The following is a 14,767-nucleotide window of genomic DNA, read 5'->3' as shown; positions in this document are numbered from 1 at the left end:
GGACCAAAGAAGGCCATAACTCTCGAAACTCTCAACTTATCTCACCCCTATCTACGTGGAAAGTAAGGTACGTACATGCATGAGGATTATATATATATATATATATATATATATATATATATATATATATATATATATATATATATATATATAGTCATGCATGTATGGGCATTTGTCCATGTCTTTAATTTGTAGGTGATATATACTTTCTCAGATTCCAAATGCTCGTTTGTTTCAACCTTTTCTAAATACAAGTAATTATAGAACTTCCACGTAATTGTACTTTTATTTTATTTTTGTTTTTGCATATATCTACCCTTGTCTTCAAATAAATGCTTCACCGTCTTTTACAACGTAGCATAAATCAATTGCACAAAGTCATTTGAGTCACTTTCTTTATATTTGTGCGCAAGTATATATACGATGGCTTCTTGGAATTAGAGGGAGTGAATAGTAATAAGTTATGAAATAGTGTGATGGCATGAAATTTTTTTTTATCATCTATCACTCCATAATTAAACATGTTATGTCAATAATAATGAAATCCACATAAAGAAAAATAAATCCAACTGAAAATATGATCGCACCTTTTTCTAATTTGATTTATTTTTCCCCACCATATATATAATATTTGACTAAAGTAAGTTTAAATGTATAGTTAACTGCTAACTCTAAAAAACGACTTATTATCTATAACCACTCTAGTAACCTACACATACAATAGTTTTATATAAATATATATTATACCATTAGTACTTGTCCCACCTCTTATGCATATGCATATAATATTTGTGTCACAACTGGTTATAAATTTATAGCTCGTTCTTCTCTCTTCTCTTATCTCTTCTTTATATGTGCTTGTAGCCAACCTAAAGATTACTATTGTACTTGATCTTACATGTTACGTAGTGATAAATGCTACGTCACTTAATTTGCTTCATACTATATATTTGGTTCACATTCAAGAAGGCGATCGAGTGTGCATGACCTCACGAACTTAAAATAGAACTTAAAATAGCAGATAGCATATTTATATATGTTGTAACTCTTTAAGCCCAAACCCAAAACAATACAAACTATATATACATGCATTGAGAAACCTTAGCTCGATCAACTGATTAGATACCTTATGGTGGAACTATTAATTTTAACTCGGGTTTAAGTTATAGACTTGACAACTGTACTCATATGTATGACTAATTATTTTTTCAATGATAGACAACATATTCATCGGTCCAATATTCTAGAGATGCTCGTAGAGATAACTTGTGTGTCTGTGTGTTCATATAAAAATGAGTGTGTATATGTTATAAGCGTCTTTGTACCGTATTTCTTGAAAAACAATAAACCCAAGCATGCACATACAGCCAGCCGCGCCCCCCTTTTTTTCTCCATGTGTGCGTAGACCAATTACGTGCATGCATGCTGATAGATGCTACAGTCGTCCAGTTAATCGACAGCGCCCACTACTCCGGTTGTCGTCCTAGCTACAGTATCTGCTGCTGCGGCAGCTGAGAGCACAGTGACCGGAAAGCAACGCATGCATGCACGCACCCACACGTACGTGCGCGCGCGAGCGCGCCTGCAGGTTGATAGCGAGGCTGCGTGCGTCCGTGGATTGGGCGGTCGACTGCGGCCGGCGAGCTGTTCAGTCGAGGAGTTGGGTTTGGTTTGGGCAGCGCAGCATGTGGCCGCGCTGTGCCGACAGGTGTGTGGCCGGCCGCGGCGACGTACGTACGTGCGTACGTATACGTCGTGCATGCGTGCGCTCACATGCATGCATGCAGGTGAAAGCTGCGTTTATAGACTATAGTACACACGCATGCTAGCTGCTGACACGTTGACCGTGTCTTCCATCGATCTCTGACTCCAAATAACACCGGTATCAATGGGCTAGCCTTATATTAACGTAACTCTCCCAACTTGATTTTCATAGTACAGCAAGCTGCGTTAGACATATACTTCTAACGTCCTATAAAAAAATCAACTTCTAATTATAAATCTAAACGTACGTTGCTTTCACATTCATAACTGAATAGAGAAGTAGTAGCTAGTACTACCTCCATCTCATTTTAAATGCACTATAGATTTCCGTGTCCAACATTTGACTGTCCGTCTTATTTGAAAAATTTAAACAATACAAAATTGTGATTTTTTTTGGAACGAAAGTAGTACTAGTATGTACTCCCTCCGTCCCACAATATAAGGGATTTTGAGTTTTTGATTGTAACGTTTGATCACTCGTCTTATTCAAATTTTTTTTGCAAATATAAAAAACAAAAAGTTATTCTTAAAGTACTGTAGATAATAAAGTAAGTCACAAATAAAATAAATAATAATTTTAAAATTTTTTGAATAAGAAGAGTGGTCAAACGTTGCAAGTAAAAACCTAAAATCCCTTATATTATGGGACGGAGGGAGTACATTGTTTTAGATAGGTTATATTCTATCTTAGATTGCCTTGTTTTGGGACGGAAGGGTATGAACTAATGCTTCATTAATTATGTCTTGTAGGACAAGGCGTCCTAGTGACTAATGAAGGCGTTGGATGCATGTGCATATCATAGTCCTACGAATTTAGATGGGTTGTTTATAGGATTAGGATTTTTAAGGATGCGGAAGTAGATCAATTCTTGTAGGGCACTATAATAATTAAACTGCTTCATGCATGCCTACATGCCTGCATGTTCATGCAAACCATATGGCCGGCCGATGCTAATTATGGGTGCAAATTATCAGCATTTCGTAATCGCGGTTTGCACGTAGATGATGGGAGCCATGAGGTAATTAATGCCTGCATATAGTAGTTTGCATATGACACGGCGCATATACTGCTTGCATGCTTTTCCTGATTCCTCCCTCTCACGGGGAGAAATGGAATATACTCCTACTCTTAAGCATATGTACTTCTTTTTTTGTTTGTAGTTCAGTCAAGACTGCTCGCTCCAGTAGACTGCTGTTGCTGCTGGTGGTAGTACAGCGTCAGTCAGAGATTCTTGTGTGCTTAAGACAAAATCTGCAGCACGAAATAAGGATACCAGTGGTTAGCACCAAATGGGAAATGTTCAGATGGGAAGGTGAATATTTTTTTAGAAAAAAAAACAAAGAGAGGGTGAATTAAATGACCTGGATAAGAGTTTCATTGCATTATGCTTCTAAATGACGGAAAAGTTCAGCTAAACACCTGCAATTGATACACAACACAAAGATATTACACTTGGACTATATTTGAGAGAAATGGATCAAGAAGATTAATAAGAAGATATGTAAAACGAGATGAACCATTAGCGTATGATTTATTGAGCCTTAAATATTTTAAACTTGAAAATAAATTAATATGATTTTTTAAAACTAGTTTCCTATAAAAAAGTTTTTCCAAAGAAACATCATTTAGCAGTTCAGAATACGTGCGCACAGAAAATGAGTGATTTTCTCTCCTTGTAAACTTCAAACGAACTTTGCCTTAGGTTACTGTGTTCGCGGCACTTTACTTTCTCATCTTCTACTCTCTGGTTTTTTGTGCGCACATTTTCTAAATTGCTAAACGGTGTATTATAAAAAAATATAATAAAGTTACTTTGAAAACTATATTAATATATTTTTTAAGTTGAGTTAATTGTACTTTGGGCTATGAATGGTAACCAAAGTTTCCGTTTGGTCAACGGGTGAAGTTATCTATGACTTTGGACTAAAAGTTCCATATTAGACCATTCTTCTTCTCTATCTCTCATCTTCCCTCTTTTTCTTTGTTAAGCAGCTGTCGTGGAACTGATGAAGCAAAACACTGAGATCCCTTCTCTCTCTGCTATGTTCCCGAGCTGAACCAGCAAAATCAAGCCTCTTGGTAGCTGGCTGTTGTAGCTGTCGGTTGTCGCCTGCATGCTCATGAATCACAGTCGATCGAATTGTTCTAAGCTATCATGATTTTTAAAGGGAAAAAGTAGAAGTTACGCAGTTAAATCAAGGAGTAATAAAATCAGTCAGATGAAATATTGATTGGTGTATTGTGTTGCTGGTAAGCTGAAGCTCACTAATGAAATCAAAAAGTGGTAAGCAACAACATTGAGTTAACACAGCCTTAACTTTGGTCGGTTTATATGCGCCCGAATTGTCGAACTTACTAGTTCGCTCCTTTATTGAATCTACTAATCAGTCAAACCTAGTTTCTTCTGAGAATTAATCCTAAGCCTGGTTTACAAATCCGTTGCATGTTTCGAAGCTGCCCCATGTTTTGGTCTAGATGATTGGGATTTTATATGCGATAGCTGCAGCTGGTAGCTAGCTAGCTAGCTAGACAACAGATCACCGAATGGCTAAAAGTAAGAGATTTACAGAACAGAGCACTGGATTCCTTAAGTGTGTGAGAGAGATGATCAGGTACTGAACTTGTTCTTAATTTACAGAGGACATGCATGGATTATTGAGACCACTCTAGGCTACAAAAAATGACTACTTGACGTATACATAATGAGCAAATGGAACTACATAATTGTGTACCTTCTATTACGTACAGAACATAACATTGGTTTAACACCCAACATGATCAGTTTTATGCATGTACACCTGAACAGTAATAACATAGCTGCAATAATCTATGAACCCAACATTGTTTAGACGATGGAATAAACAAAGAACACAACATATATGACAAGGAGGCATATTGAAATATATATATGTCTACTACTACTTGACATAGATTAGATTAAGGGCAAAAACTATTTTGAATGAAGAAATACAATATTCCCTTCATCCTATAATATAAAATGCACACATATGTTAAGATTTTACTTTTTAAATATTTAACCAATAATTAGTATAATATAAATTAAATTTTATTTGCTGAAAATGATATCACTGGATTAACATTTGAATTTACTTTCATACGACTATAACATTGTTGGTACAAATTAACATTATAAGCCAGATATTAGTGTTGAAAATTGTGTTAAGTTTGATTTATCATACCTTATGTTATAAGATACATTATATTGTACAGATACACCAACAAATTAACTAAACAGAGACAATATAGTTGGTTGAATATATTGTTACTGAAAAGGATCCACACATTAATTCAGGCAACCATCCACACACTTATGCTGTGTCAAAACATGCCCTGCACATGATCAACCCTCCCACATGCATGGAGAAACTCTGGATCCTACCAGCACGCATGCGCGTAGTAATGGTTCAACATCACCACGCGTGTGTATGCGTGTGGTGTTGTATGATACTTCCTCCGTTTCGCAATATAAGTCATTCTAGTATTACCTATATTCATATAGATGTTAATGAATCTAGGTACATATATATGTCTAGATTCATTAACATCAATATAAATGGGGGAAATGTTAGAATGACTTACATTGTGAAACGGATGGAGTAAGAGTGATTTAAATTGTGGCTGCGTCCAAATTATACTCTTCAAAAAACAACTCTAACCATCTCTTCAAAAGACAACTCTAACCAGGGGCAGAGACAGGAGTAGGGCAGCTAGGCCTGCAGCCCTACTTCTGATCCTAAATATGCATTGAAATTCTATTTTAAAACTTCAAAAACTAGAAGATAAAGACAAAATTATATAAATTTAAGTAATTGAGCCCTATGCTTAAAAAAATTCTGGCTTCACCACTCACTCTAACCATTGTCATAACATAGAAAAATCCGGCTTGTATAGGGCATTTACTAGCATGATAATTTAAAGCCATAAACAAATTTGTGTCCCGTGTTTTTCTCAGCCTAAACTTTCCAGGAATCAGACACGTTGGTCGGAGCACACAATCTAGAAAAGCACGTATCAGAACGGTCTTAATCTCACAGTCAGCAACTAGCTAACCTCCAAATTAATGACGGCTGTCAGTGCAGGCAGATCCCAGCTTAATTTGCTCCAATAATGTCAAATTATTAATTGTACCAAGTGTAATTAACCAGTAGTTACCGAGTAACTACCAATCCCATTTTATATGCTTACAAGCAACTATAGACACGCCTAAATCAAAACGGTTGACGGACTTGACCATGATCTTGCCTCCTGCTGCTGAACCGACCGACCAGGCAAGAGGAGAAAATAATACTAGTAATAAAAACAAAAACAAATACAACCCCTGATGTAGACGTGAGAATTTCTTTGGGCCAGTCCAACGATTTAATTTGGTCTACCTACAACTAACCCCCTCTTAAACATATTGCATTATATAGGTGTTTTACCCCCCTCTATTTAATTTTCTTACCTTAAAATGATATTACAATACCATGGTTATATACGATGTGTCAAAAAATTATATGTGACGACGACGTGCCAAACCTTTATACAACCAAATCAAATAATATCTTAGGTTTTACAAGATGTACTCGGAACATGGTTATACTATGTCTATAAATCATAATATCATGGTATTAAAATAGTTTCCCATATAAGTACCTACGGATTATATAACATTTATATCCTAACAATCTACAAGTATGACCGAGCTAGCATGAACGAATTAGTTCTATGCCTCTATTTCCTTCATCCCTAAAAAGCAACCTAGAAAAGATGAAATGTTTTCAGATTTTTATTTAGATTTTTAATTTTACTATGGAATATTTTATCTTATTTTAGATTAATTTTTTATGGGATAGACAAAGTACTCCTCTAGCTAGCTAGTATGACATGCATGATTGGTTGCCACTATCGATCGATCAGTCTCCGTTACAAATGGCAACAAACAACCGCCCGCGGGATACCGGCGGCATCGGTCACCTTCGCCTCCTATAAGTACCCACGCTTCGCCTCTCCACCTCGCCGCGCACCGAAACAAAACCGCCACGCCCACGCGCGCTCCGGCCACCACCACCGCTAGTGGCGCGCGCGGCTCGAGTGGTAGTAGCTAGCTTAGTCCAGCCAGGCGGCGGCGGCGGCGCGGCGCGTGCCATGACGAACCAGGACGTGGTGATGCCGGACATCGCGGCGGCGGCGGCCATGCCGGGGTCATCCGGCCGCGCGCCGCTCTTCGCGTGCCGTGGCGCCGCGGCCGTGTCAGCGTCCTCCATGCTCGGCGGCGGCGGCGCGGCGTACCAGGCCGCGGTGGTTGCGCACGTGGCGCCGGTGCCATCTATCAGGCCGTGCGCCAGCTGGGTCGTCGAGGCCATGCGCGCGTCGTCGCCGACACGGCCCGCCGCCGCCGCCGCCGCCGCGGTCGACGTCGAGTACGACGCGTGGACGGTGAGTCGTCGCTCGCGCTCCTCTGGTTGTGTGTGCCTAGCTAGCGTTGTGATCGAGCTCGAGCCGCGTCGTCGTTTGTACGCAGCAGAGGAAGCACCCGTCGGCGCTGGGCAGCTTCGAGCAGGTGGCCGCGGCGGCGAGCGGGAAGCGCGTCGTCGTGTTCCTCGACTACGACGGCACCCTCTCCCCCATCGTCGCCGACCCCGACATGGCCTTCATGTCCGACGAGGTCAATACTAACAATCCACTGCACCACGATCACCAACCGATCGAACACCATGCGCGACGGACGCTGACATCTCCTTTCTCTTCAGATGAGGGCGGCCGTGCGCGACGTGGCGGAGCACTTCCCGGCGGCGATCGTGACCGGGCGCTGCGTCGACAAGGTGCAGAGCTTCGTCGGCCTCCCGGAGCTCTACTACGCCGGCAGCCATGGCATGGACATCAAGGGCCCCAGCTCCAACGTACGTCAGCAGCTGTCGCACTCTTATCGCTTCATCCACACAACAACTTACCCAAATCGCCATCACCACCACATTCGCAATCATTGCTTCTTCTGCTTGCTTCACACCCCATTGTTATTCTTGTACTTACTAGCTGCTACTCCTCCCATTCTCCAGGAGGAAGAAGACACCAAGATCCTCTTGCAGCCAGCTCGCGAGTTCCTCCCGGTGATCAACAAGGTGATTAACTAACTAATCAACTAATTAGACATGCTAATCAACTAACTAATCAACATGTCTTAGCTGTAATAATTCTTAGTTAGTTGAGCCATGAGGAACTTACCAGCTACGAATTTTTTTTCCCTTATTTTTGTAACAAAAAAAAATGACAGGCTTACAAGGCTTTGATGGAGAAGACGAAGAGCACGCCTGGGGCCAGAGTGGAGAACAACAAGTTCTGCCTCTCCGTGCACTTCAGATGCGTCGATGAGAAGGTAATTAGTAATTGATTAATTAATCAATCCAGTTCTTGCATTACAATATAATTAATCGATCTTGGTTAGTTTCGAGATCAAACTATAATTAATCAGCCAGTGTTCTTGCAGAGATGGAATCCGTTGGCAGAGCAAGTGAAGGCCGTGCTCCGGGACTACCCCGAGCTCAAACTCACCCAAGGAAGAAAGGTGATTAATTGATGCATATCAACCAAATTAATCAACGGCGAGCTCGATACTCTGATGACGACGGTGGCTAACGACGATGAACTTGATCACGCAGGTCCTGGAGATCCGGCCGTCGATCATGTGGGACAAGGGCAAGGCGGTGGAGTTCTTGCTGAAATCTCTCGGTAAGATCAATCAATTTCTTTCTCCGTCGTCTTCCTCCTCTCGCCGCCAGTGAAAAAACATCTTCTCCTTCTGATCGCTCACGGGTTGTCCGCTTGCTGTTCGTTCCATCTCTCGTAGGATTCGACGACGACCGCCGCGACGTCCTGCCGGTGTACATCGGAGACGACCGGACCGACGAAGATGCTTTCAAGGTGAAAAATATATACATGTTTAATTTCACGTACATGCAGCTGGTGATTTCGACTGTTTTTGTTCGTTTCAAAAGTATAAATTTGGGTTTTTTTGGGTTAATTAATTATTAGGTGTTGAGAAAGAGAGGTCAAGGGTTGGGAATTCTTGTCTCCAAGTGTGCCAAGGAGACTGACGCCTCGTACTCTCTCCAGGACCCAGCAGAGGTACACATGGTCTTTGATATATAACTATATATATATGTAAACATCCAGCATGACATGTTCAAATTAGTTTTTTTTTTACATTAGTTAAGTAAACAATAACATTCATGTTCAAATCAGTCATGGCGTCATTTTGGCGATGGCGATGTGCGCGAGAAAATGCTAACAAATTGAGCTGTAAATTTCTCTAAAATTTCCAGGTCATGGAGTTCCTCGTTCGATTGGTGCAGTGGAAGCTTCGGCGATCATCGTCAGCGATGCGCCCGAGGGTTTAATTAGTACACTGACGACGGATCATATATACTATATGACAGTCTTCCCTGCTAAGCTAGCTCTGACTTCTGAAGAAGTTTGAGCATGTTTAATGAGTCAATCAGTTAGTTAATTAGTAACTAATTAACTAATCAACTAGTCATTGTACCATCAATAACCCTCTATCATGTCGACCCCTAGGAATATGTACTATTTGTAATTAAGCTGTGCAAATTAAGCTGCAGCGTAACCACCCTTTAGTCCTTTACTCGAGAATGTGTATAAATCCCCTGTATGACTAGCAGGGCCTGTCACTCCTGCAAAATGTAAGATAATTAAGAATCTTAATATAGCTAGTGATCAATTTGTTAACTCAATATTAAATGGGTGCCAGTTTCTTCCTGTAACTTGTATGCATGTATGTGTGCACTCTGTTTAGATATATTACATTGCATATATGTAAGGTACGGATACAAATCATCTATAGTACTCTTAATGCAATAGCAGTGGTTGATAGAGTCCGAACATGCACTTCAGTATCTGCTAGTACTACACTAACAACATTAATAAGCTACACCTCCTAAACAGGAGGCACAATGTGGATGTACTTGCCACATTCTGCCCCAGCAAGATTCGTTGCTAGGTAGACCTGATGAGACCACAGCAAAAGCTGGCGATTTCTTTGGATAACTCATGTGATCTTGGATTCCTGCGTCCCCCTGACGAAGCCCTAATTTACTGGTAATGTCTCGATTGGACGTGTGATCTACCCATCATGATAATAATCTATTGTGCAACGTAACTAAGCAGTGTTTAGATCACGCGTGTAAAGTTTTGACGGGTAACATCGTATATTATATAGAGTGTCGTATGAGGTCTTCGAATACTATTAATATCGGATATTATATAGAGTGTCGTATGAGGTCTTCGGATACTATTAACATCGGATATTATATAGAGTGTCGTATAAGGTCTTCGGACACTATTAATTAAAAAACTAATTACAGTATCCGTCAGTAAACCGCGAGACGAATTTATTAAGCCTAATTAATCCGTCTTTAGCACATGTTTACTGTAGCAACACATTATCAAATCATGGAGCAATTAGGCTTAAAGATTTGTCTCGCAAAGTAGTGACAATATGTATAATTAGTTATTTTTTTAGCCTATATTTAATACTTTATGCAGGTTTTCAAACGTTAAGAATATAAAATTTTGGGTGGGAGTGATCTAAGCACACGCACACGCCACATGCATGGACATGCATGGTTGTTTTCTTTCAGACAGAGAAACACCTAATCTCTGCTTTGACCTAATTCTAGTCAATGAGTATATAGTGACACATCAGTCACATCACTGTACATGATACTTAAGCCTTGTTGAATTATATTAGTACTCAATTAGGGGTTTAGGTAGAAAGCATCTGGCTTGTTTTCAGCTACTGTTTGTACTCTGGGAAACAGTTAACTAAATGTATCAACCGGATCTATCTGTAATCTGTGTGCACATATTTTCTAAGTTTCCAACCAGACCGCCTAATTGATTCCATTGGATGATATGCGTTATTGCAACTCACCTTGATCAAATTGATCACCTGTTGTTGTGCATGACAATGTAGTTAATTAGTTCTTAGTTTTGTAATCCGGCTTTTGGGTTAAAGTCCTGATTTGATTTAATGGATTTGCTAAGCAAAGCTGCAAAAAAAAATTGCATACATGCATGAATGCATATGCATATGGTGATGGTGGGGTAGCTTGAAAAACATCACAGCAGTTGAGATTTATATTCTGCACTACGTACGTATATACGTGCATGATAGCATTTTCTAGATACGTACCCATCAGTGAAATGGTAATCAAACCGGTGCACGCGTGATTATTACATCGTGTAAACAATGTTGTTGCCTTCGCATATGCTTTGCTTTTAAGTACATCCCAAACTTCTTTACTTAGGTTTAGTCCCCATATGATGCTTCCTTGCATGCATGCGTTGGCCAATATGATATCATGATCATGATCATGAAACAGATGTATTAAAAAAAAGCTCAAATAATTAAGCGGGTTGAGAATTGAATACGGAGTCTTAGGGTTAAATTAAACCACCATCCCTTACACTGTTCTATCAAGTACATCTCTAAAACAGATATGTAGCACCAGTGCACTATGTGAGTAATTTTAGTTGTCCCTATATGATGAATAAGAACTAGTTAGCGGGTTTTTCGATAACTTTGCATGGAAGCTTTTTTTAAAAAAAAACATATAAGATTGGATTTGATATACAACTCTTGTTTTGATTTTGTTTCTATAAATATAAATTTATCTTGTATATAATCTATATTGTTAAAATCTGGACCCGCCGTATTGGTCCTTATATCTTAACCTTTTTACGCAAAAAGTGGTAATTTTTAGGCTTTGAGAGCGAACGTTTTGTTCCTATTTAGCCCTCGGTTAATAATATGATAAACTAGAGTGGTTGGTCTATTAGCGAATTGAAACTCAATACGTGTAACATAAGACAAACTAGTCAATGGTAACAGCTATGCAGCTTTTCTACAAGAAAAGTCAAGGGCTCAAGGCCTTTCCATGATGAAGTGTGTATATATATTGGAATAGTTTTTCTCCCTCCTATCAATCAGCTGGCTAGCAGAAAGTTTTGGCACAAGGGAACAGCTTAACAGTATATAACTATATTTGCCAACCTGATGAGACTAAGTTAATTAAGGTGTGCCTCCCCTGGGAAATGATTCTTCTACTCACTGAGTCATATATCCAAGTCACTCTCATGTGAGTGTGTCTGTCCATTCCTGGAGCACTCCCCTATATTCATGTTTAGCACTGAGAGAAACAGCTTAAAATGTTAGTTTGATTGTCTTTAATATAACAAATCATGTGCCAATAGTTTGATTCTTTGGGGACCATGTCTAGTAAAAGGAATCTCATCAGCTATATTAAAGGAATCATCATACAGTTTCATGCCCAAATAAAAAGATTCCTGCGTGGATGAAAGAGGTAGCTGATACTGTGAGAGGTACCAGTACCAATCAGACACAAAGATACAGCATCTGGTCCATTTCTATGCAGTTCATGATTGGAGGAGTAGTGCAACATTGTTCATGATTGGGGAGACAGAGCCATTGTTGCAGTTCCTACTTGCATTGATCCAATAATTATATATCGAATACAAATTAATTAAGCATACTTGCATCAACACAAACAGTAGACTGGTTCTCTGCCAGTCTGCCTACCAACTGAAGAAAATTCAACGATGGATCCATCATCCCTGGTCTAAAACTTCATATATGGTTGAATATTAATTGCTTGTATTTATCTTTTGGCCTGAAACTTAGAAGGAACATTGCCAACAACCTCATTGGATTATAAAGTGACCGATCACTTGTTACCACTAGTGTAGAGATGAGCTAGCATGCATACTTATGTATCCTGTAGAAGAACAGGGGAAAGATGTTAGCTTTTGCTGTGATGCCAATTAATAAGCAGCTGTGATCTTTTGGTGTTGCATGCATGCATATGCCTGCCAATCCTTCTTGCAATTTGCATGCCTGATCTGCATTTCGATTGGAGCAAGAGAAAGACTCTAGCTGGTTCAGGTGATTCAGCTGCAAAAGACATTCATGTGCCAAAAGATTCAGTCCCCTTTGAGCAGCTAGCCTGTTTCCTATTTACACACACAAGTGTCCAACTACCAAGAACCATACTAGCTATATATCATTGGCCCAAACTTGTTGATTGTCATGCATCAGATGATGTAGATGGAGAGTAGGCTCACACGCTGTCGAAATCACAGTGGTGGATGTGCATGTATTATAAGTGCATGCCCTGTGCCGTTGTGTCGTATACCACCTACAGTAATATCAGAAAACATATTACCGGATACAGGGTTCAGGTACAATAATATATGCCTTAGTTTAGAATCAAGTAGTCAAGACCTATCCTATGGTTAATTTGTTCCATGCATGCGCATGGCTGGGTGCAGGAATTATTGCCGGTTTATTTGCTACTGCTTCACTATATGAGACCCAATTATAGGATCTATTGCATAGTTGTGGCTAGAACTCATCATTCTGTTATCATCAGCATGTGTTGTGTGTCTGTGTGTGAGGGAGAGAGGGAATCTGATAGTTTTTTAAATTTTCTAAAAAAAAGGTATTTGGAATCAGTGAATTGAAATACTCCTACCTGTCTACAATGAGGACCTGGGTCAGGTCAAAGAATCAGAAATTCAGAATGCTTGCATGCATGATTGCACCAGGAAAAGGAGTTCATCAGGTTCAGGCATTTGCGTCGCTTCCCCTCGCATCTGATGCGCACTTGCCTCTCTGTCGTTCTACTTCTAATCCCTACACTATCAACGTTTAATTAGTTTGAATATAATGTATCCTATATATACAGAGACCGGTTGGAAGTGATTTTAGAGTGATTCTATATCTTGGTGTAATTGTCCAAAATGAATGAATAAAGCTTTATCTTTTTTTTCCTCATTTTGAAACAACTTAATTATCGGTGGTGGTATATATCTTGAGTCGAAACTGTAGAATTAAAAAATAGCTAGCGAGAATTTGGATAAGTTAGTGTTATCCAGCTTCTCTCTATTGCTCCCCCGTTTGAAAATAGGAAAAGTATAAGCATCTTGTTTTCCACAAAGTCAGCATTTAAAATGTTTAAGTAATAATTAAACTTAAAACATATATATGTGTTCAGTGCCATGTATGTACTATCACTACTTTCATATTTGAAAATATTTCATATGATGTCAGTTTTGTACTTGTTGATAATATATTAGGAAAGAAACTAATGTTCATACTTCATAGTATAGTGTTAGCTAGAGACCGTGTGTAGAAATCTAATATCTCTTATATTTCAAAAAGAGGGAGTGGTATATATTTTGGATTCCATAACTATATATTGGGTATTTGAATTTAGAAGATAATTAATATGTCAAAGGAGTAGGAGATTTTTTTACTGTAGCTAGCTACTAGCTATAGTACTCGGGTTGTGTTCCTTCGAAAGGGTTAGGAATTTTTCCTCCCGACACGTAAAACGGAGCAGCAAATTAGCATATAATTAATTATATATTAGCTAAAAAATTTAAAAATTGATTATATGTTTTTTAAAGGAACTTTCTTATAGAAAAATATATTCATAAGCGTGAAAAACGAGAGAGTGGAAGTTGAGAAGGAAAGAAAAAGACACACACCCAGTTAGATTAGATAAACCAATCGATATGGGTTGTGTGCATCATTTGCATGCATTCGTGTACATCCTCCTTTTCACCTGGTCATGCATCCATCAGAGCACGCAAAGGAGAGCGCTTCACTTTTGCATGTTCGCGCGTGCAAGGCCGATGCATAGGACCGGTGATGCATAGGCTTAGTTAGCTCGCAAGAGCTAGCCAAGAATCAGATACTCCCTCCGTTATTAAACATAAGTATTTATAGGTTATTTGATAAAAGATTGAGGTTTAATAATAAAGAAAAGCTATAGTGTACCTTATTCAAGGTGCTTATCTATTCAAGAATAAAATTGTGGGAAGAAATCTGAATAAGAGATGATTGATCCTGATCTGGCGAAAATCATGCTCCCTCCCTTGTTTTTGTTTGATGTAGGTTAG

At 39.2% G+C, this 14,767-nt stretch overlaps 1 protein-coding gene across 2 annotated transcripts; it reads left to right on the top strand.

Moving 5' to 3' along the window:
* Positions 1-6,775: 6,775 nt before the first annotated feature.
* LOC127777116 (probable trehalose-phosphate phosphatase 8) lies at positions 6,776-9,553 on the top strand. 2 transcript variants are annotated; one of them, XM_052303629.1, is made up of 10 exons: positions 6,776-7,204; positions 7,293-7,433; positions 7,519-7,668; positions 7,825-7,887; positions 8,040-8,141; positions 8,253-8,330; positions 8,425-8,494; positions 8,613-8,686; positions 8,798-8,890; positions 9,088-9,553. In XM_052303629.1, the coding sequence occupies exons 1-10, from the start codon at positions 6,914-6,916 to the stop codon at positions 9,160-9,162; spliced, it is 1,137 nt and encodes a 378-aa protein (XP_052159589.1). In that variant the 5' UTR covers positions 6,776-6,913; the 3' UTR covers positions 9,163-9,553. The 2 variants fall into 2 exon arrangements, with proteins under 2 accessions (XP_052159589.1, XP_052159588.1); XM_052303628.1 differs by having other exon boundaries at positions 7,290-7,433.
* The last annotated feature ends 5,214 nt before the right edge of the window (positions 9,554-14,767 follow it).

This window comes from Oryza glaberrima, chromosome 6 (genome assembly GCF_000147395.1).
Source record: "Oryza glaberrima chromosome 6, OglaRS2, whole genome shotgun sequence".
Classification (NCBI taxonomy): Eukaryota; Viridiplantae; Streptophyta; class Magnoliopsida; order Poales; family Poaceae; genus Oryza; species Oryza glaberrima.
The sequence above is the reverse complement of the archived record's forward strand: the minus strand, read 5'-3'. Positions and strand labels throughout refer to the sequence as shown.

Coding starts and splice junctions, on each gene's coding strand:
- LOC127777116 (XM_052303628.1), top strand. CDS start 6,914: ATGACGAACCAGGACGTGGTGATGCCGGACATCGCGGCGGCGGCGGCC. Junction 7,669..7,824: donor TCAAGGGCCCCAGCTCCAAC/GTACGTCAGCAG, acceptor CCCATTCTCCAG/GAGGAAGAAGACACCAAGAT. Junction 8,687..8,797: donor CCGACGAAGATGCTTTCAAG/GTGAAAAATATA, acceptor ATTAATTATTAG/GTGTTGAGAAAGAGAGGTCA.